At 30.1% G+C, this 24,658-nt stretch overlaps 2 protein-coding genes across 2 annotated transcripts; both read left to right on the top strand.

Moving 5' to 3' along the window:
• Nucleotides 1–4,051: 4,051 nt before the first annotated feature.
• Nucleotides 4,052–9,093, top strand: LOC112805703 (probable protein phosphatase 2C 47). Its single transcript, XM_025848069.2, has 5 exons — nt 4,052–4,209; nt 4,877–5,068; nt 6,611–6,816; nt 7,420–7,628; nt 8,675–9,093. Exons 1-5 carry the CDS (start codon nt 4,054–4,056, stop codon nt 9,028–9,030), a joined length of 1,119 nt encoding a protein of 372 aa, XP_025703854.1. The 5' UTR covers nt 4,052–4,053; the 3' UTR covers nt 9,031–9,093.
• Nucleotides 9,094–11,575: 2,482 nt separating this feature from the next.
• LOC112728898 (amino acid transporter AVT3B-like) lies at nt 11,576–12,866 on the top strand. Its single transcript, XM_025779529.3, has one exon. The coding sequence runs from the start codon at nt 11,589–11,591 to the stop codon at nt 12,864–12,866; it is 1,278 nt and encodes a 425-aa protein (XP_025635314.3). The 5' UTR covers nt 11,576–11,588.
• The last annotated feature ends 11,792 nt before the right edge of the window (nt 12,867–24,658 follow it).

Here is a 24,658-nt window from a genome sequence, read left to right as displayed (position 1 = left end):
TTTACCCTCAATTTTATATTAACTCTAAATATATTAAAAGAATTTACTCAATATATTGTAATATTTAACTAATTGCAAACACTTATCCCAAAATATATTTACAAAAATTAGAGCACTGGTTACTAATATTTTAACGAAACTAAATTTGTGCATAACACAAATAAATAAATTAAGCATACTTACTACTTGATACGCTGCTACCTTATCAATATCATATACTTTTTGTATTTTTTACTTTGCCTTACTTGAATAAAAGCAAAAGGTACTATTGATCGGCAAAATTAATTTTATAAATTACCAATCTATAAATTAATTTTATGTACCATTATCAATCGATTGAAATTGGCAAAACATTCAACTTCATCACCTTCCAATCGATTGGATTACATTACCAATCGATTGAATTTGGCTAAAACTTCAATGTCATCACTTTCCAATCGATTGTATTTGGCAAATTCATGTTGTTTTCGTAAATTCAATCGATTGAGTAACAACAACAATCGCTTGTTTTGAGGCATTCATTCGATTGGAAAGTATAAACAATCGATTGATATAAGCTTTTTACCATTTTACCTTACAACTTTCAATCGATTATTTTGTGATATAGTGTAAACCAATCGATTGAGTTATCATTCAATCGATTGTTTTGAAAAACCAATCGATTGAATTTTAAGGAAACACGATTTGGAAGCCGTGGACGAACGTAACGAGATCAAAGTTAATTATTTAATCAATTGGAATTATTAGGATGAATGGAGGATATAATTGGTTGTTATTTTTGTATTTGATTGTTAATAAATATAATAGATAATTGATAAAATAATAATTTATAAAATAAAAAACTATTTTTATAATTAAATAAAATATATGGGGTTGATTTGTAATTAAAATTAGTTCAAGGACTACGTAGCAATTGATAAAAAAACTCTAAAAACATGTTTTCTACTTGGACCACTAAGTGGTCCAAAGGTTCCTGGACCACCGAATCCTGTGCCATGTTAAAGTATTAAATGTAGAAAGCATATTGAAAAACTTAAAATTTTAGGTTTCTTTTGTTTTTTTTTTTCATTTTTTATTTTTATTTTTAGTATTATTTTTTGTTTTTGAAATTTTATTAAGGAAAAAAACAGTAGAAATAATAAAATTATATTTTCTATTTTAATTTTACCTCTAATTAATCTTCTTTTTTTTTTCAAAAATTTAAGGACAAAAACAAATAAAAAATACAAATACAAATTAAACACACCTTTAAATTTTTAAAATATTTATTGTATAAAAAATATTATAAAATAAAAAAATTAATATAGGTTACTCTAATTAGGTACTCAAAATCCTTATAAATAGTACAAGCACATATTTACTCAAAAAAATCATAAAAAATTAATTTTTAGTTAGTCAATATTAACTAACTTTAATATTTAAATTTCTAATTTTAGATTTTAAATTAAAAATTTACGATTTAGAATAAAAACTTAAGTGAAACAAAATAATTAAAAAAATTAATTATCTAACATTACTCTTTGTTCAGATATCTTATCCACCCGTGTAGCAATTGTCATCATCATCCTCAAGAAGAAATTAAATAACGTTTTCACATTTCACACTTCCATTTATTAGTGGGCACAGTTTGTGACAAACAAAGAATTGAAGCACAAATGCACAATGCAAGCAGCCAAGCACTAATAATATTTGGTGATATTATTGAAGATGACACAGGAAAAGTGCACCAATAATATTGCCGCAAACAGAGAAACAGAATCTCAATTTCAATCTTGCGAGAGATTATATGAAAGAGATAATATAATGGGCTGATCTACTAATTTAAATGGATCATGTTTAGTTTGTGTAATTTTAACTTTTTTTTTATATATTTAATTTATTTTTAATTTTGGTTGCACCCATGTTGGAAATAAAATTTAAAAATATTCCATTTAACATTGGGTTTTCTTAATTGTAAAATCTTATTTATGTATTTAAATTATGAGATTGAAAATTAAATTAAATCAAATCATAAGGTTCTTTAATTTAGAAAATATTACATAACATGTTAGTTCACAAACTTTATTTTCTAAATACTTGCACCTTTAATTTAACCACTTAATTTGTTTGTTAAAAAAACTGTGTCAAAATAGGTCATAAATAAAGATTATACTCATATGTCCGCATTTCATACCTCCGCTCACAAACAAATAATTTGCTAATATATCGAACCTTTATTTAAGGAATTATTTATTATTAAGTCTTAAATTCAAGTAGGAAATAAATTAAGACTACTAATTTTTTCACTAATCATCATTGCAAAAATACTATTTATATACTAAAATTAGTTATCAATATATTTGTATATAAATATATATGTGATTTAATTTAATTTATTTAATTTAACGTATATTTATATTTTAATATATATTTTATAGTGATAGTTGATTTTAATAGCTGAATTTAACATAGTCTTTATTATTGCCACTTGCAATATATAGATAACCTAAACTAATCAAAATGATTGATTATTATATTTTCATTTAGTAGTTTACTACTTCTTTATCTTGGCACCTTGAAGTTGACTTCTGGTCAACAAGTCAATAAAGTGATTCACAATTGGTTCAAATGAGAAGAAAGATAGAAGTCAAGTTAGTGTTACACGTTTTAACCCTAATCTGCACCACACGCACTACACTTTTTGTGTAGTTACCTTGAAACTAGGATTATTATATTCCTAAGCAAGGAAGAGGAAACTCAGTGCTATTGTGATTTATGTTTTAGAAAGAGTGTTTTAATTATTTGTATATGTAATTTTTTTATTTGTTTTATGCTACTTTTTATTTTTTGGATTTATTAAAAATTAAATTCTAAATTTTTTAGATATAAAATTTTGATTAATAAGAGAAGATAATTATCTCTAAGCGTGTGTGTATATATATATATATGAAACTTTAATTGAAAAAGTAAACGAGGCAAAAACTTGAGAGCCCTCGTGTTTTCACAAATACATTCAGTAGGTCATTATTTGAATTCGCAATTGGTACGGTAGTGCCACACTATTGTTCAAATTTAATAAAATTTTCATACATGATTTAATTTTATTTAATTTAAATTAATAAGAAATCAAAGTGCAATATAATTTATTTAAATAAAAGATTAGAAACTTCAGTGCTTATGGCACGTTTGCACATAAAAAGCAATACATAATAAAGCAAAACAAATAAATAACAAAAATATTATTTATACACTAAATTCAGCCACTAAAATTAGTCATCAATATATTTACGTATAATTATATATGTAATTTAATTTATTTTCAATATTTATTTATATTATAACATATATTTTATACTACTAATTAATTTTAATGTACACGTAGTATGATTAAATAAATAAATAAATAAATAAAGTGATAACTACATAAGAGAGTAAAGCGAGATATTTGGTAATACTCTATAATTTATTTATTTAAGATTAAATTAAATTTTTGTGATATAGCTTTAACATAAAGGGAAATCATGACATAATTCAAAGCATTTTCATCACCACCACAACACAAGGCTATCCGGTCAACTAGCTAGTAAACCTAATAAAACCTGTGATATATATACAAAAAGAACATAAATTAAACATTTTAGTTCCCTAATCTCTCTTATTAACCACAAACAATAATAACCACAAAACCTAATATATATACTATCACTTCTCCTTTCATTAAGATCTTCCCTTTAATGCTTCATGGTTTTAAATTTGACATATGGATCAAAGTCATCTATCTATAATTCTATAATTACTTCTTAGCAAAACAAAGTCTCTTTTTGAATGCAAAAAAGAACTAACCCTTTTGTTTTGTGATCTTCCTATCTCCCATGTTCTTGAATATCAAGTGCAAAATCATCACAATATTAAGATAGTTGTTTTATGAGACATGTGATCATCAAGGGTGATTAAAATTCAGGTTGCCTATGGACAAGGTTGTTGTTAAAAATAATATATATTAATTTTTTTTCTTGAATAGGCACAAAAATTTGATTATATTGGATGATTTGTGCTATAGGAAATTAAAGGATAATGGCTCTAGGAACTAATTTCAAGCCTCAAATAGCTACATTATTGGATCAAAATGGTGAAAGAATTATTGGGGATTTAAATCACAATATTAGAAAACCTCCAAAAGATCATTCAATTATTCGCCATTGCAGCAGTAACGTATGGTTGGCTAAATCGGTTAGTACAATCAAATTCTCTTTCTTCATCCCTCGGAGTTTTGTATAATAATGCCAAATTCAATATTATAATTTTAAGAAGTTTATGACTTTTTGTGCATGCTATTTTTCGTCTATATCTTTGTTTCAATCGATTAATTTCTTATGATAAAATTTGTAAAATCATGAATAGAGATTGTTAGAAACCAAAAAAAGTGTTTAGAAAAAAGGATATATATGTTTACTATGTGTCAATAACTCAAAATAAATTAAACATACACTAAAATTAACTATTAAAATAAGTTATAATATATTAGTATATAAATATATATATTATTTAATTTATTTTTAATATATATTTTATATTAATAATTAATTTTAGTATATAAATAATATTTTTAAACTTTATATAATACAAAATATTATAGGTGTTAAATAAATAAAAAATATAAAATAATTATTTAATTTAAATTCAAATATGAATATAAGTTTTTAAGTATATCATTCTAACTAATATTTAAATACTACTCTGTAACCGAGATATTCGTGCCTTCATTCTGGTGAAATAGAAATTAAATTAGAAATTGGATGTTAATTATTATTGTTCAAGTAAGTTGTGTACTTGTGATAATGTTTTCTTAATAATACAAATATTTATATATTTTATTTTCTATATCACACTTTATTAGGAATTAGACATTGGGATTGAAGACTTGAAAGCAAATCCAGAAGAGAAATCAAAGTTTTCACCAACATTGCGATTTGGAAGTTGTTCTGAGAAAGGACCAAAGCAGTTCATGGAAGATGAGTTTATTTGTGTTGATATCATTCACGAATATTCCAGTGCTGCTACCATGCCTTCTCCAGCAGGATTTTATGGGGTACAAAAAACCTTCTTGGCTTTAAATTAAGGGCGTGTTTGTTTCAAATTTTCAAAAAGGTAACAATATATACAACTAAAATTTTTTATATAATTATAAAAGTTATAAAAATTAATTTAAAAATGTTTACAGATTTTTGGGTATAAAGAAAAATGAGAACCAAACCGATAAAAATTTATTCGGTTCAATTTAAATCGGATAATATGTTATATTGTAAAGAGATCCAATTAAAAATTAAATTAAGTCGGATTGTGTTGATTCGGATAATCAACATATCCAATTAAAAATTAAATTTAAATGAAAAAATTAAAAAAAATTCTATAAATATGTGATGGTAAAAAGATAAATAAAAAAGATAAATATGTGAATGACAAAATATATATTAAATTCATACTTAAATAAATATCATCAAAAAAATTGATGAACAAATTAGTATTAAGGTTCGTTGATAAAAATAGTATATATTTTATTTTTTTAATATAAATATAAAACTAATTAGGTCATCGAGTTCCACAACCATAAATTTAATACCTAAACTAATTAAAAATTAGTTTTATTGGGTCTTACCCAGTTAGATCCGATTATTCAACGAGTGCCAAAACTAATTAAATTGGGTCAAATTGGTTTTAATTGGAGGTGGAAACTCAGGTGAAATCGACTTCACTTGATATTGAGAGTCGTTAGATGATTTGATTGATTTGACTAAATTTTCATCCAACGGTTCTCAGATATCAATTTCACGTAAAGTCGACTTCACCTGAATTTTCACCTTAATCGGATTACCCATACTTATGAATGAATATCCCTAAATTTTATCATACAAATTGGAACTCAATTTTTTTTATTAAAAAATCTAGATATTTTAAAAAATGATCTAAATTAAATATGTGAATTTTCTTTTTTCAATTCACAAACTCTTTTCTAGCCATATAAGCTGCCCGATTGACAATTTTAGTACTATTCACAAGAAAATGATTTCAAATAGAACTTCTAGCTAGCAACATATATATATAAGTATTTTTTCCGCATAAGTTTTTTATTTTTCATTTTTTTTGTTTTTTACCTTTTTCTAGTGGTGGCATGGGTTCCTTAGCGATATATTTGCAAGTCTTAAGTAGCGTTTGAAAAAGAGATAGAAATTGAAAGACTGAGATTAAAAGACAGAGATTGAAATAAATTTTAATATTATGTTTGGTGTAAAGTGGGAGACAGAGATTGAAATAAAAATGAAACTCTAATTTAATTTGCACAAATGATAAAGTTGGAATAAATTAATTAAAATTTGAGTATTTTATGTATAAAATGTTATTAAAGTTTCAGTATCCTTTTTTAAAAATTTCAATTTCTTGTGTCCCCACTTTTTGGATGTATTGAAATACTAAAATTCTAGAGATAGAGACTGAAATTTTAATACAAATTTCTAAACCAACAAACATGATATTGAGTCTCAATCTCTTAATCTCCGTCCCAATACTTCAAAACAAACACTACCTTAATTCCTAAATTCTCAGTGAGTTATTGCATTATTATTAATAATTATAGGTATTTGATGGGCATGGAGGAATTGATGCGGCATCATTTACCAAAATAAACATTCTTAAGCTAATAGTTGAAGATTCACATTTTCCATCCAACATTAAGAAAGCTATTAAGAGTGCATTTGTGAAAGTGGATCATGCATTTGCAGATGCTACTTCACTTGATAGTTCTTCAGGCACCACAGCAATTGTTGCCCTTATTTTGGAAAGGTTAGTACCATATATAATGTGATTAATTTTTTTGTTGCGATTAAATCACTTATTTTAAAAATTTAAACCGATAAAAAGAAGTACATAAATTATTATATATTTATCATGCAACTTCATACGAAAATATCTTTTTTGAAAACTTGGGTGAGCTTTGCATAAAATTATTTTTTTTATAACAAAAATCGAATTATAAATTTTGAAGTTATATAAACTTTGATATCATATCATACAATCATAATTTCAAAAATTTAAATCAATAAAAAAATTTTATTGATAAAAAAATAGATAAATAATTATATACCTATTATATTTTTTTAGTCAAGAGTTTTTTTATGCGAATCTATATATTTTTATTTGTTTTATGTTAAAATTAAAAAAAAATCAATAAGGATTGGCCTTTAAATTCTTAGATCATAGAAGCTGTCATACCAAAAATTAAAGCCAAATAAAAAATGCATTAACAATTATATATCTATTAATCAATCATGTTATGTTGCACTCATCACTTATTGCTACTTCTAATAAAATGTATCATCTAACTACTATCTAGAATATCTAGTTAATTAGTGTGAATTTCACTCTCTCTATATTCCATATTTCTAGGGACTTGATAGTTGCCAATGTGGGGGATTCTCGTGCCGTAATGGGAAAAAGAGGTAAAGCCATAGAACTTTCCAAAGATCATAAGCCAAACAGCACTTCTGAAAGATTAAGAATTGAGAAACTAGGTGGTGTGATCTATGATGGATACCTCAATGGACAACTATCAGTGGCACGTGCTCTTGGGGATTGGCACATCAAAGGTTACAAAGGTAATTAATATAAGGTTTAGTTACTTTGTGGGTTCCTATCATTTTACCGAATTTTTAATTAGGTCTTTATATTTTTTTCTTTGTAATTAGGTTTCTATATCATATCAGATTTTGTAACTAAGTTCCAACTATGACAAAAACGTTAGAATTAACAGAATAATCAAGTGTTAGGCATATTCGTTTTGTTTAATTGAATATTCCGTTAATTCCAGCGTTTTTACCACGACAAAGACTTAATTACAAAATCTAATATGATATAAGGACTTAATTAAAAATTTAGTAAAATTATAAGAACTGACAAAATAATTAAACCTTAATATAAAGTAGTAATATGTATATAACATGCTTAATTCAATTAATAGAATTAGAGTGAAATAGTGTATGGTAGTTAATACAACTGAAAAAATTGCAATGAATTATATTAAAGGAAGTTGAAAAATTCTCTTTGAACTTATTTTCTTTATATCTTCTCTATGATTTATTAATTTTAAGAGAACTTTTTTGTGTAGTTACAACAATGTTAGTCACAAATAATTAGAAGAGCTCAATTTTTTAGAAAAGTTAGAATTGTGTCTATTTTTTTTATTTAGAAAATTAAGAATAGGAAGAATTGAATTTTATTTTTTTTCATAAAAACTCTAATATTGTATATGCCATAAATTTATTTTTTTTTCCGAAAATTTAAGCCGTTAAATGTAGATATTACAATAATATTGTGATAGCAACTGTAATTGTGAACGTAATGTAAAACCCTAAAACCCTTTTTACCCTAATTACTCATAAAAATATTAATAAGAAAACGTTCGTTATTCCATATCATCATTTTCATTCATATTGCATACATTTACAATAAAAAATATTTGATAACTAAAACAAATTAACAAAAAAAATTAGAATTTGTTTTATTTAGAATAAGTTCGGGCTTTTTTTTTTTGTTTTTCTAACATGCGTTACGGTTTACAATTATACATACAAAGAGAGACTCTTTTATATATTATGTCTAATTATAATTAATTTCCATTATTATATTCCAAATTTTCTTACAGGTAATTCAATGTGCCCATTAAGCTCAGAGCCAGAATTAGAAGAGGTTGTATTAACAGAAGAAGATGAGTTCTTAATAATGGGGTGTGATGGATTATGGGATGTGATGAGTAGCCAATATGCTGTGACAATGGTGAGAAAGGAGCTGATGAAACACAATGATCCAATGGAATGTGCAAGAGCTCTTGTTTCTGAAGCACTTCAACGCAATGCATGTGACAATCTCACTGTTTTGGTCATTTGTTTCTCCATGGATCCACCTCCTAAGATTGAAATCATCTCTAGGTTACATAAGAGGAGGAGTATTTCTGCTGAAGCCATTGATGTTCTCAAGGGTTTGATCAATGCCACAACTTAAATATACATTAATTAATTAACTAGTTAGTGCTTCAATTTTGCAAGAGAATGCTGTTTGTATATATAAAGGGATTATTAATTATATTATATTCATATGAAGATGATCAAAATAATCTTTATGGAAAGATAATATATACTTATGATATGTACATATATTATGTCAATTTAACAGTTTAGTTAAATATAATAAATAATTTAACCATATGTTTTAACTAATATCTTTGTATAAAAATTATTTTAAACATTTTTATTTGAGTCGTTATCTAGCCGTCTATAACTATAATTTAATAGTTACATACAGAATAAATAATTGATTTGATAGTAAACCTTTTTATATAACACTATAATTTCCTTTTGATTTAGTTCTTGTTGTTTTCTTCTTTGTACTTCTTTATTTATTGTTCATCAAATTCAAAATATATGTATCTAAGAGAGTAAGTATTATTTTACTCTTATACTAAGATTTTTAAGTTCAAATTTTGAGAATAACAATAATATTTTTTATAATATATAAATAATATTTAAAAAATTATATACCAACTCTATTTCACGTTTATAATATAGAATTAATAGTCAAAATCGTTCCTAAAAGATACCTCAATCTTTATTTTCTTTCTCGAAAAAATAAATTAATTAAATTCGTCTCCCAAAAATAACAGACATGATCACGTTAGTCCTTCCGTCATCTCTTTTGTTAGTCCTTCCGTCATCTCCTTCTATGATAAAATTTGCTATGACGCATTCTATCAAACATCTTATATGCATCATACTTAACCTGTTAGACTTTATCCTACGGTGAAATCTCACGGCTTCAAGCAGAAAATAATTTTTTGCATATTCTTTGAGCATGGTGTGCTAAAGTATATCGAGCTTGTTGTGGTCGTTGACAATGTCAAAGGCATATGAGGCTTCAGAAATGCTGTCGAACTTGTAGAACAAGTGCTAGTGGTAGAAGTCGTTCTTGAAGATAAGGAGAAGGAATTGGTGGAGCTCGGTGAGAGAGTTGCAGATCTCTAGAAGAGCCAAAGAAACTGCCTAGCCACTGACAATTGAAAGAGCAAGCATCAGAATAAATAGCGCGGAATGAGGCACGGTACATATCCGGAAAGGCAGAATGAAATCTTGAGTGATGCATTGATGAAGTCCAACGAGACAGTGCTGTGGTGGTTATGGAGTTTCAGGAAATTAAAGAACGACATCTATGGCTATTCAGGTAAGAGTTAGTTGCTATGGAGTTTCAGTGTTCAGGAAGAGAATAAAAAAAAAGAAAACCAACAAAGAAAAAGATGGCTGATGGGTGGGATTTTTTGGGCTGATAGGTCGGGTTTAGGCCTTTGTTAGGCTAGCTCATGAAAAAATGACATCGTTTTATGTATTAAAATATACCTTAACGTGTCATGTTATTTTCTGTTAGTGCTATCAATAAGTAAAATGATTGTTGCTTGTTTAAATGTTAATCTAATTAAATTTAGTTAGTTTAATAGTTAATTTATTAGTTTTTTTAAGTAAATATTATAAAATATTTTAAATTTTATTTTGTACATATACAACAATTTATTAGTCAATAAATTAATATTTAGCTTGTTAGATTATTAAGAGATACCACAGAAAAAAAAAAATACTGATATCGCTTGTAACTTATTGAAGCATCAGCAATTAGATTTAAGAGAGTAAATTGAAAAAAATAAAGAAAAAAAATTTTTATATTAAAAAACCAACAAGAGTTACTTCTGTTTGTTTTATGTTAATTTGAACAATATTTATAGTAAATGTTAAAATATTATTTCTAAGAAATTTCATTGCACACTTAGAGAATGAAATGCATGTGAACGTTAATATAGTTTAATATATATATTTTTTCATTAATTCTCTTTAGAAAAATTAACATCAAAATAAATATATAAGTTTAAGAATTCAATATAATTCATTTGTGACAAGGATTTATATGAATGTCAATTAGCAATATAAACACCTATTATTTGACTTTATATTATTATTTTAATTGAAAAAATTGTGATACACGCAGTTTAAAAAACAAATAAATATAGAAAGACACATCACACTACTTAGGAGACCAAATTTTTAGATACAAAAAAATATAAATAATTGTTGAATCGAAAAAAGCAATGTAACTCATCATTTGTTTATCCAAAAAATAATATGCATAATACCATATCATTTTACTAAGTAAATTCAACTAACCTTTTTTCCAAATTTTTGTACCAAAAGAAAATAAAAAAGTTTTAGTTTATTTTATATTAAATAACAAAATTAGATAATAATAATAATAATATAATAATAATAATAATAATTAGCATACCATCAAATCCAAATCCAATATTCACCTTTCTTCAACCTCAATGCTTACTACAATAATAGGCATTTGTCTATTGTTTAAGAAAATAAGCTACTAAATTAGCATTTGCCAAAATTTGATTCACATTTCACATAATCCCTTTCTCTTATGAAGAATGCATGCATGTTTTAACTACATAATTATACCTCATAATAAGATACAACATCATATCATTGAATTTCATCCCATCATTATTCAAAGCAATGGGGCTTCAAAAGAAGAATCGTACAAAGTCTTCATCATCATCAGCACCAAATGAAGATACTCCTCTATTGGGTGGCCATTATCAACCACTTTCCTCCAAAACCAAAACCTTTGCAAATATCTTCATAGCCATTGTTGGTGCAGGTGTTCTTGGCCTTCCTTACTGTTTCAAAAAAACCGGTTGGATATTAGGGCTAATTATGCTCTTTACCGTGGGCTTCTTCACACATTATTGCATGATACTCCTCGTCCAAACGCGGCGCAAGCTCGAATCATCTTTTTCCCACACTATCTCCAGAGGATCCTCGAAGATCAATTCATTTGGTGACTTAGGCTATGCTATATGGGGACCTTTTGGCAAATCGTTTGTGGATTTCATGATTGTGCTTTCGCAATTCAGTTTCTGTGTTGGTTACCTTATTTTCGTATCGACCACTCTTGCCTACCTCTCAAAATATGATTCAATTCTTGGTTTGACGCCCAAGGTGTTGATCCATTGGGCTTGCTTCCCATTTCAGCTTGCCCTAAATGCGATTCCAACCCTAACCCATTTGGCTCCTTTGAGCATTTTCGCCGATATTGTTGATTTCGCGGCAAAAAGTGTTGTGATGGTTGAGGATGTCTTCATATGCTTTGAGAATAGGCCTAATTTGAAGGCCTTTGGTGGATTCCCTATGTTCTTCTATGGTATTGGTGTTGCAGTTTATGCTTTTGAAGGAATAGGGATGGTTTTACCATTGGAATCTGAGGCCAAAGATAAGGAAAAGTTTGGTGATGTTTTGGGTTTGGCAATGATGTTAATTTCTATATTGTATGGTTCATTTGGTGCATTAGGTTACTTTGCTTTTGGTGATGAGACACAAGAGATTATAACTACAAATTTTGGGCAAGGGCTAATTAGTGATTTGGTGCAATTTTGTCTTTGCATAAATTTGTTCTTCACTTTTCCATTGATGATGAATCCTGTTTATGAGGTTATTGAGGGTAGGTTTTGTGATTCTAGGTATTGTTTGTGGATGAGGTGGTTGATGGTGTTAGGGGTAAGTTTGGTAGCAATTTTTGTACCTAATTTTACAGATTTTCTATCTCTTGTTGGGAGTAGTGTTTGTGTTATTCTTAGTTTTGTGATGCCTGCTTTGTTTCACTTAGTTGTGTTTAAAGAGGAATTAGGTTTGAAGTGTGTGGTAAGAGATGGGGTAATTATGTTTTTTGGATTTGTTATTGCTGTTTCAGGAACATGGTCTTCTCTATTAGAGATTTTTGAGAATGACGTTTGATTATTTAAAAAAAGGTTATTGTATTATTATTTGTATATATAAAGTGAGTGTTTGCAAAGAAATTTTGCTTATTCCAATAATAGAATATAATAGTTTCTATTTTAATTGTGTATATTAAAGAACTAAATTGAGTCTCACACTTTTAATATTATATTTCAGTTAGTTATTGTTTCTATTTTATGAACATAAATGAGTATTCAAAAGAAATCAACGTGTACACATTAAAAAAGAATAAACTAATATAAATGATAATGATATGATATTGTTTTCATTTAATAAAAAAAGTGTATGAGAAATTATAATATTAATATACTAGAATCATATAAAATGAAATGAAAAATAGGTTTTGGCAACTTTGACTGAATATTTTTGTTTCCGAACATTTTCCTTTCATCTATAGCCGCTATTAGTATTTATAGGTTTTTACCCTATCAAAGGAAAAAACAAAGAAACCAAGTTGATGTAATAATGCTAAAAAAGGCAGAAAAAAAAAAAACACTCGCACAAAGATGTGAGAAAAAAATTAAATAAAGAAAGTGGATCTATATATTTTTTCGGAGGGTTCAACTTATATAGTTATAATTAAGATATATTTAGGTTAGATTGTTAAAAAAGCTATAAATAAATATTTAAATAGATCTCCATAAATTTTGTATCGAATATTTTTATTCTAATTAAATTTTATTATGTTTGAGTGAGGTTTTTGAATTTTATTTTTGTAAAATAAATAGATTTATCGGTTAGTCATCAGAGTCGGTAGCTATTAACCAGTGATAGATCTAAAAAATTTTAATAGTGGGGCAAAATATATATATATATATATATATATAATAATAATAATAATAATACTAATAATAATAATAATAATAATTTTTATAATAAAAATATTATATTACATAAAAATCAGTTATCAAATTATTCATTAACCTTATGTATTTATATGTAAATATATGTATTATTTAATTTATTTTTAATGTATATTTTTATTTCAATATATATATACAGGTGGTTATTTTCTATATACATATAACATGATTAATTTTTAAAATATCTAATTTATAAATTAAAATACTAAAATAGTAATTTAAATAATAACATATAATTTAGAATTTTATTATTTAGGTTTCGTATTTTAAAAAAATTAAGTAATCTTTTTCTTAACAATACAATTAAAATATCTATCTTTTTATATAGGATAATGCTACATATTCATGTTATTTTGTTAACCAAGTCTATCTAAATTAGTCCAAGATAATAAAAATCAGTTATCACTAACATTATTTTAAGTATTATTGTTTAACTTAGTTAGACTTAGTTCATAAAAAGACTTGGATGTGTAATATTATTTTTACATATATATAAATAAATATTGATTTAAAAATTTATTTATCATACAATTAGAAGACAATTCTTATTGAGATTCATAGTTGAGAAAATTCTTTTAATTAATACAATTTTTATGAAAAAAAAGTTAAAACTAATATAAAAAAAAGATAAAGAATACTCTTTCGAGTCGATTTCTAAGAAAAGATACAAATTTCATTTAAATTGAGAATTAATCATTTTAATGACATCTAATATGAAATTTTTAAATTGATTATAAAATATTAAAAATTAAATAAAAAATTATTGTAGAATCAAATTCAATAATTTAATAAAAATAAATAAATATTATTATCATATACTACTCAAAAAATTTTCAAATTGTAATGAGTTGGTTGCCCCACAATTATATGTATACGTCCGTCACTGCAGTATTAACGAAGAGATTCTATATGGTCATTAAATGACGTATCCATGATTATGTCACGTATCAAGATAAATACATCCACGTTAAAAATTTAACACAGAAGATAATGACATCGTTTCATAACTTCTCAAAACGATGCATTTTAGTGAAAAATAGGTCTCCAACAAATATAATAAGAGGTTGATTTGTGTAGATGTAATTTTTGACAAAATGACATATATACTTATTAGTGATACTGTTGATGCATATAGACACATCTGATTCATATAGACTTAAGATTAAGACTAATTAAGTAGATATAATTTCATCTTTAGTTATTCACCAGGACCAAAACTTTAAAAATATCCACTATATTCTAATGATATTATAATATATATTATAATATATATTGAAATAAAAATATACATTAAATATATATATATATATATATATATATTATTTCTTGTATTTAATATATAATGTTCTGTGAAAACTTAAGTTAGATGACTATAGGATAAATTGGAATGCAGATGTATGTTAATGTTTAGTAATTTGTTGTCAAATATATTTGGTTGGTGCTTGTGGATTAACTGGTGATTTGGTAAATTATTGATATGAGGTATTTTGTGTTAAAAGTCTAGGATTTGTGAACTATGATTCTTAGTTGAATTTTGGTTGTTGGATTTGAATATTGTACGAGTTTAATTGTTGATCTGAGATAGATTTATTGTGGTGATTGTTATGATGATGAGGAATGGTATGTTGCATTGAAAAGAATGCAGGTTTGAACTCGAAAAGGGTGGCAAAGTCCGAGTTTTAGAGGAGATGCTGCCGAAAATTTTATAAAAATTAGAGACATTGTTTATATGATTATTTAAAAAGATTTAGATTCAAAGGTTATATGGTTTATTTTTGAATTATTAAGGAAATTAAATGAGTATGTTTTAAGTTTGATTCATTTAGAAAAGGATGAATTATGTTTTGAAATGGAACTATTGATGGACGGAATGGGAGGTGTGATAATGAAGGATAAGGATTGAATATGATTGATGTATGATGACGAATGAGATGCGATTGAGGATGATGTGGATGTTGATGAATTATAATTGAATTATTTATATGGCTTATGAAATTGAATAATCTGAGATACGAGATTCCCTGGATAAAGTGCCGTGGCTTGCCACCACGTGTACTAGGTAGAAAACTCGATACTCTGTTGACCCTACGACGTAAGTGTGACCGGGCACTATATAAATTTCCGGAAATGTTACCCCCATTGAGCAATATTGATTATTTGAGATAAAGTTATGCATAGACTCATAGGGATGCACGTCGGGGGACAGTCTAAGTACAATTTATACTTGTTGGGTTGGCTGGATGACCGACAGATGAGCCTCATCAGCCATAGGACAGACATGCATCATCTGCATATTACTTGAATTACTTGCTTGTGCATTAGTTGGGTGTGTCTAACTGTATTTGCCATGTTAAATGTGTAATCGTTACCTGCCGTATTTGTAACTTTCTTGTGCTTGCTTATATCTGTTTAACTGTCTGTGAAATACTAAAGGAAGTGGAGGAATGGAGGAACGGCAATATGAGGTTTAGACTTAAGGTTAAGTTAAGTCAATTTTAGATACTCTTAGAAAATCACCTTTTATGACTTCTGTTTAATACATTAAGCTCTATAATTTGAGTGTCGGCATTCTAGGATTGCCTCTAGCATTTCCAAGACCTTATATCTTATGTGTGTGGCACATTTACCATACTCAGAACCTCCGATTCTCATTCCATACTATGTTGTTATTTTTAAGATGCAGGTCAGGAGTCATCTCGTTAAGCGTCTGGACTCTTAAAGCGGAGGGGTTACTGGATAGTGTTGTTGTATAGTTTTGTTGTACAGTGATGTATATATATGTACTTAATTTTCTCTCCGCATAACTTGTCCTTTTTGATCCTCTTAGAGGTTTATGGAGAGGCAGAATTTTGTATATGTACTTTTGGGTTTTAGATATGTATGTATATATGTGTAAATATTCTCCGGCTAGTCTTGACTTTGCAGGCTGAGTTAGGAGCTTGTTATTTTGCATCTTTGGCACTCTATTCCTACTTCTGTTATCTTATGTTTGACAGTTATGATTTTCTTAGCACGCAAGTTAACTCGTTTCTTGAGCGTTGCGCTTTTATCTCGCGATTTTTATTTCCCCTATTCTTCTAGGCTCCTAGCATATTATAATTCTTCTGCTATTATATGTACTCATTTGGTTTTAGAGGTCGTAATACCACACCACCTTCATTTTATGACTTAAGCGTAAAGCTTAGTGTGGTAGGGTGTTACATTATGGTATCAGAGCATTTCGTTCCTATAGAGCCTGAAAGACGGACTGATTATACTTCTGTGCATTCTCTGTATATGTGTTTATGTGCTATTAGGATATCTGACTGATATATATGGCATAAATATTTGTGAGCATGCATTTGGAACTTAAAGCATTAGACCTACGATATTGAGACTAATCAACTTAATATCACTTGTTTGGTGTGTATAGGGACCAGATGTCGACTCCCAGACGCGGTCGCGGGCGAGGTAGAGGTAGGACAGGCATCGTTACTTCTGCCCCTATAGGGACTGACCCAGTAGATTTTATGGCCGCCCTGGGAAATATGGCTGTAGCTATGCAGGCAATAGCTGAGGCACTGGGTAATCAGATAAACCAGGGTAATCATGGGAACAATAATGATGAGGACGGTCTTATGACACTTGCTACATTTCTGAAAGTTTGCCCTCCGACTTTTAGGGGAACCTCAAATTCCACTGATGCAGATAATTGGATTCAGGCTTTGGAAAGGGCCTTATAGGCACAACAGGTTCCTGAGGAGCAATGGGTTGAATTTGGAACTTATCAGTTGCAAGGTAAAGCTCAGTATTTGTGGTAGGAAACACGACGTATCCTGCAGCCTGATGGTGCTGCGATTCCTTGGGAGGTTTTCCAAACAGAATTCTATAAGAAATACTTTCCTAATTCAGCTAGAAATGCCAAGGAACTTGAATTAATGCAGTTAAAACAGGGACATATGACTGTTGCTGAGTATACTAGTAAGTTTGAGGAGTTGTGTCACTTTTCTCGTATCTGTCAAGGGACACCAGAAGATTTTGCCGAATGAAAGTGTATTAAGTATGAGGGAGGTCTTCGGAGTAATATTCTGAGCTTTGTTGCCCCAATGGAGATCATGGTGTTTTCTGAATTGGTGAATAAGAGTAGAGTTGCTGAAGATTGTGTGAGAAAGGCGGCAACAGAGAAAGGGAGTTTGAGGGTGCCTTTTCAGAGGCCTTCAGGAAGGAACTTTGCTCCGAGAAGTAGGAATTTCAACCGTGGAGGCTTTGTTTCGCAGCAGAATCAGGGCCAAGGTAATTATAGAAGGTTGAATACTAATGCTAGTCAAGGAAGAAGGTTTGGGAAGCAGCCACAGTAGGATCTGAATTGTCAGAGGTGCGGAAGGTATCATCCTGGAGTTCCGTGCAGAGTAGGACTTGGAGTATGCTATTCCTGTGGACATCTCGGACATATGGCCACTAATTTCCCAGAGAAGAAGAAGTATGAGAATGGTAGGGTGCAGCAGCCAGGGAGAGTATACACCACTTCTACCATAGGTGCTGAGGGATCTGAGACACTGATTAAAGGTAATTGTGAAATGGCTGGTAAAATTCTAAATGCTTTATTTGATTCAGGAGTGTCTCATTCATTTATTGCATTTGAAAAGGCCCATGGATTAGGATTGAGAATGGTGGTTTTAGTATATGATTTGAAAGTATATAATGCTACTTATGAAGCTATGATGACTAGGATAGGGTGTCCACAAGTTCCCTTTCGAGTGCAACAGCGTGAATTTGTACATGATTTGATTTGTTTGCCTATGACTGGTCTTGATCTCATCTTGGGATTGGATTGGTTATCTAAGAATCATGTTTTGCTTGATTGTTCTGAGAAATCAGTACAGTTTATGCCGGAAGGGTCAGAAGCACCGGTTGTGGTGAATAGTTACTATTTGAATTCTATGATAGTAAACTGTTCTAGAATTGAATGTCAGGGTATTATGTTATTAAATGCGGGAGTATCAAGTGATGATTAGAGTTTAGAGCAGATTCCGGTTGTATGTGAATTTTCAGATGTGTTTCTAGATGATATTAATGAATTCCCACCTAACTGAGAGGTTGAATTTGCAATCAAGTTGGTACCTGGATCCGGTCCAATTTCAATTACTCCTTATAGGATGTTACCTTTAGAAATGGCTGAACTGAAGGCTCAGCTGGAATATCTGTTGGGTAAGCATTTTATCCGACCAAGGATGGTAGTATGCGATTGTGTGTCGATTATCGGCAATTGAATAAGATCACTGTGAAGAACAAATATCCATTTCCTAGAATTGATGACCTAATGGATCAGTTACAGGGTGCCGGTGTGTTTTCTAAGATTGACCTATGATCCGGTTATCATCAGATAAGGGTTAGAGACGAGGATATTCCGAAAACTGCTTTCAGGACACGTATGGTCATTATGAATATACGGTGATGTCTTTTGGATTAACTAATGCCCCGTCAGTATTTATGGATTATATGAATAGGATTTTCCAACCGTATCTGGACAAGTTTGTTATTGTCTTCATTGATGACATTCTTGTTTATTCTAAGTCTGAAGAGGAACATGCTGATCACTTGCGAACTGTATTGCAAATTCTGAGAGACAGGAAGTTATATGTTAAGTTATCTAAATGTGAGTTCTGGAAGAGTGAAGTAAAGTTTCTCAGCTACGTGGTGAGTAAGCAGGGAATAGCTGTGGATCCTGCTAAAGTGGAAGCAGTGATGAATTAGGAGCGACCAACTTCAGTGACAGAGATCAGAAGTTTCCTAGGTTTGGCGGAGTATTATCGCAGATTCATTAAGGGATTTTCACAGCTCACCTTACCTTTAACTAAATTGACTAGGAAGGATACGCCTTTTGACTGGACTCTAGAGTGTGAAGAGAGTTTCCAAACATTGAAGCATAGGTTGACTACTGCACCTGTATTGGTATTACCTGAACCAAGTGAACCGTTTGAAGTGTATTGTGATGCATCTCTGAAGGGTTTAGGGTGCGTTATGATGCAGCACCAAAATGTTGTAGCATACACCTCACGGCAGTTAAGGCCGCATGAGATGAACTACCCGACACATGATTTAGAACTTGCTGCTGTTGTGTTTGCTTTAAAGATTTGGAGGCACTACCTCTATGGCGTTAAGTTTCATGTTTTCTCAGGCCATAAGAGTTTGAAGTATCTTTTTGAGTAGAAAGAGTTGAATGTGCGTCAGAGGAGATGGATGGAGCTTCTGAAAGATTATGATTTTGAATTGAATTATCATCCAGAAAAAGCGAACATTATGGTGGACGCCTTGAGTCGGAAATCTTTATATGCAGCTTGGATGATGCTACGGGAAGAAGAATTACTAAAGGCATTTCAAGGTTTGAATTTGGGAATTAGAGAAGAATCTGGAATCCTTTGTTTGAGTCAGTTACAGATTTCAAGTGATTTTAAATTAGAACTTCTGAAGGCTCATCGAGATAGTGAAGCGTTACGTAAGGTATTACCAGCAGTTGAATAGGGAAAATAATGGAGAGTGTCAGAAGGTCAAGATGGTTTATGGAGGTTCAAGAACCAGATTATTGTGCCTAATGTTGGAGACCTGCGACAAAGTATCTTGAAGGAAGCTCATAAGAGTGGGTTCTCAATTCATCCAGGGAGTACCAAAATGTATCAAGATCTGAAAGCGATGTTCTGGTGGCCAAGGATGAAGAATGATGTGGCATTACATGTATCTAAATGTTTAACGTGTCAGAAGGTTAAGATTGAGCATCAGAGACCATCAGGGACCCTTCAGCCTTTGGAGATTCCACAATGGAAATGGAAGAGTATTGCAATGAATTTTGTGATAGGTTTGCCTAGAACCCGATCTGGTTATGACGCTATTTGGGTGGTTGTGGATTAACTGACGAAATCAGCTCACTTTCTTCCTATCCGAATAAGTTGCACAATGGAAGAATTAGCTCGAATGTATATTAAAGAGATTGTCAGGTTGCATGGCGTGCCTTCTACCATTATATCTGATAGGGATCCTCGCTTTAAATCAAGATTATGGGGAGCTTTTTAGCGTGCATTTGGGACTCAGTTAAGTTTGAGTACTGCGTATCACCTTTAGATAGATGGTCAGTCAGAGAGAACTATTCAGACCTTGGAGGATATGCTAAGGGCTTGTGTTTTGGACAAGCCTGCAAGCTGGGATCGGGTATATGCCATTAATAGAATTTGCTTATAATAATAGCTATCATGCGAGCATTGGAATGGCTCCATATGAGGTTCTGTATGGCAGGAAATGTCAATCTCCGTTATGTTGGTATAAAACTGGAGAAAGGAGTTTATTAGGGCCTGAGATGATAGCTGAAACAACTGAGTAGATAAAGAAGATTCGTAGTCGAATGCTTATAGCTCAGAGCCGCCAGAAAATTTATGCGGATCAGAGGCGAAAGCCTTTGGAATTTGAGGAAGGGGAGCATGTATTTCTGAAAGTTACACCAACCACTGGAGTGGGAAGAGCTATTAAGACTAAGAAACTGAATCCCCGTTATATTGGACCATTTGAGATCCTGAAGAGAATTAGGCCAATGGCTTATAGAATTGCCTTACCGCCATATCTTTCGAATTTGCACGACGTGTTCCATGTATCACAGCTTCGGAAGTATACTCCTGACACGAATCATGTTTTGGAACCAGAACCAATCCAAGTAAGAGAAGATCTAACACTTCTAGTAATTCCAGTGAGAATTGATGATACTAATATTAAACGATTACGCGATAAGGAAGTATCATTGGTAAAAGTAGCTTGGAGTCGAGCTGGTATTGAGGAACATACCTGGGAGCTCGAATCAGATATGCGAAAAGACTATCCACATCTCTTTTCAGGTAACTAGATTTGAATTTTGAGGGCAAAATTCTTTATTAGGTGGGTAGGATGTAAACTCCGGTTAAATTAGTAAGTAATTAGTTAATAAATTAGTTTTTAATAAGGAATATTATATTAATCACTCTCAGCCCTCTTTTCCCCCAATTTTCAAACTTTCAATGGGAAGGTTGAATTTCTTTGATTTCTGATGTTTTAGGATCCAATTAGCTTGAGAAAAACGTTCACTCTTGCTTATGTGAAGCTTGGGTAAGGTGAGGATACGATAATTTTATTTTAATTTCATTAAATTTGAGCTTTGAATATTAAATTGGGTATATATGTGTTATAAATGTGTATTAGGTCATGAATAAATAATTGGAGCTTAAAATTGTGAATATTAAAACTTGGAGGAAGCTGATTAGTTGAATTTTGAAGGGGCTGCCTTGGTTTTGAATAAATTACTTTGGTTGTTACGTGGAAATCGGCCAAGGTATGGTTTAGGTTTCTTGTATTTAATATATAATATTCTGTGAAAACATAGGCTAGATGACCATAGGATAAGTTAGAATGCAGGTGTATATTAATGTTTAGTAATTTTTTGTCAAATATATTTGGTGGTGCTTGTGGATTAACTGGTGATTTGGTGAATTATTGATATGAGGTATTTTGTGTTAAAAGCCTAGGATTTGTGAACTATGATTCTTAGTTAAATTTTGGTTGTTGGATTTGAATATTGTACGAGTTTAATTGTTGATCTAAGATAGATTTATTGTGGTGATTGTTATGATGATGAGGAAGGGTATGTTGAATTGAAAAGAATGCAGGTTTGAACCCGTAAAGGGTGGCAAAGTCCGAGTTTTAGAGGAGATGCTGCCGAAAATTTTATAAAAATTAGAGACTTTGTTTATATGATTATTTAAAAAGATTTAGATTCAAAGGTTATATGGTTTATTTTTGAATTATTAAGGAAATGAGTATGTTTTAAGTTTGATTCATTTAGAAAATGATGAATTATGTTTTGAAATGGAACTATTGATGGACGGAATGGGAGGTGTGATAATGAAGGATAAGGATTGAATATCATTGATGTATGATGATGAATGAGATGCGATTGAAGATGATGTGGATATTGATGAATTATAATTGAATTATTTATATGGCTTATGAAATTGTATAATCTGAGATACGAGATTCTCTGGATAAAGTGTCGTGGCTTGCCACCACGTGTACCAGGTAGAAAACTTGATACTCTGTTGACCCTACGACATAAGTGTGATCGGACACTATATAAATTCCCGGGAATGTTACCCCCATTGAGCAATATTGATTATTTGAGATAAAGCTATGCATAGACTCATGGGGATGCACGTCGGGGGACAGTCTAAGTACAATTCAGACTTGTCGGGTTGACTGGATAACTGACAGATGAGCCTCATCAGCCGTAGGACAGGCATGCATCATCTGCATATTACTCGAATTACTTGCTTGTGCATTAGTTGGGTGTGCCTAACTGTATTTGCCATGTTAAATGTGTAGTCGTTACCTACTGTATTTGTAACTTTCTTGTGCTTGCTTATATCTGTTTAACTGTCTGTGAAATACTGAAGGAAGTGGAGGTATGGAGGAACGGCAATATGGGGTTTAGACTTAAGGTTAAGTTAAGTCAATTTTAGATACTCTTAGAAAACCACCTTTTATGACTTCTGTTTAATACCTTAAGCTCTATAATCTGAGTGTCGGCGTTCTAGGTTTGCCTCTAGCATTCCCAGGACCTTATATCTTATGTGTGTGGCACATTTACCATACTCAGAACCTCTGGTTCTTATTCCATATTATGTTGTTGTTTTTCAGATGCAGGTTGGGAGTCATCTCGTTTGGCGTTTGGACTCTTAAGGCGGAGGGATTACTGGATAGCGTTGTTGTATAGTTTTGTTGTACAGTGATGTATATATATGTACTTAACTTTCTCTCCGCATAACTTATCCTTTTTGATCCTCTTAGAGGTTTATGGAGAGGCAGGATTGTGTATATGTACTTTTGGATTTTGGATATGTATGTATATATGTGTAACTATTCTTCGGCCAGTCTTGACTTCGAAGGCTGAGTTAGGAGCTTGTTATTTTGTATCTTTAGCATTCTATTCTTACTTCTGTTATCTTATGTTTGACAGTTACGATTTTCTTAGCATGCAAGTTAACTCGTTCCTTGAGCGTTGCGCTTTTATCTCGCGATTTTTATTTCTCCTATTCTTCAAGGCTCCTAGCATATTATAATTCTTATGCTATTATATGTACTCATTTTCTTTTAGAGGTCGTAATACCACACCACCTTCATTTTACGACTTAAGCGTAAAACTTAGTATGGTAGGGTGTTACACAAACCCTACCTCCACACCATTCTTTTTAATAAATTTAAAGATTATGGTAGGTGGAAAAAAATACAAGCCAATAAATTAATCAACAATAATTTTATAGTAATTTTATTAGCTTCAGTTGATTCATTTTTTAAAACCTTGACTGAAACTAAATTTATTTGTGTTTTAAAAATTATAAAAATAAAATAATAAATTTTGTAAAAAGAAGCACTATTATCATCATCTATTATCATTTTCATAGTTAGAAATAACAATAGTATAATTTCATAGAGTAATCTATTCTATTAATATTAATATATTATTAATATCTATTAATATATAATAGAAAAATATTAGTAAGTTTTTTACTCGACAAATGGCACGTTCAATGATTGACAAGTGTTAGCTTTTATTGTATGACATGTGTAGCTTATCAAAACAGCAGCAGTAAAATTTGAAATTTGAAGTTCAGCGGAATTTTTCCAAAAAGAATAGCTCCAGTAATATTGAATCTTTTTCCTTTTCAAATCCATGATTTGAATCCCTCTCTTGCTCTCACTCCTCATTATGCTCTACAGCTCTGAAGAAGTAGATTCAAATTTTTAGGATTCATTTGGTGTTTACTTTCATTTCCTCCCCGTATCGGCACTAGTGACACGGCACCGTCTACCTCAGCCTAGTACGACTTGCAGAAAGTACTAGCCTTAACTGTACACAGTTGGTACTTCTTCATCATG

The sequence above is a fragment of the Arachis hypogaea genome, chromosome 1 (assembly GCF_003086295.3).
Source record: "Arachis hypogaea cultivar Tifrunner chromosome 1, arahy.Tifrunner.gnm2.J5K5, whole genome shotgun sequence".
Lineage (NCBI taxonomy): Eukaryota > Viridiplantae > Streptophyta > Magnoliopsida > Fabales > Fabaceae > Arachis > Arachis hypogaea.
The sequence above is the reverse complement of the archived record's forward strand: the minus strand, read 5'-3'. Positions and strand labels throughout refer to the sequence as shown.

What these genes read in the sequence shown, in the direction of transcription:
- LOC112805703 (XM_025848069.2), top strand. Translation starts at nt 4,054, where the DNA reads ATGGCTCTAGGAACTAATTTCAAGCCTCAAATAGCTACATTATTGGAT. An exon ending in ACGTATGGTTGGCTAAATCG is followed by an intron (nt 4,210 to 4,876) that starts GTTAGTACAATC and finishes ACACTTTATTAG; the next exon opens with GAATTAGACATTGGGATTGA. An exon ending in GTTGCCCTTATTTTGGAAAG is followed by an intron (nt 6,817 to 7,419) that starts GTTAGTACCATA and finishes CCATATTTCTAG; the next exon opens with GGACTTGATAGTTGCCAATG.
- LOC112728898 (XM_025779529.3), top strand. Translation starts at nt 11,589, where the DNA reads ATGGGGCTTCAAAAGAAGAATCGTACAAAGTCTTCATCATCATCAGCA.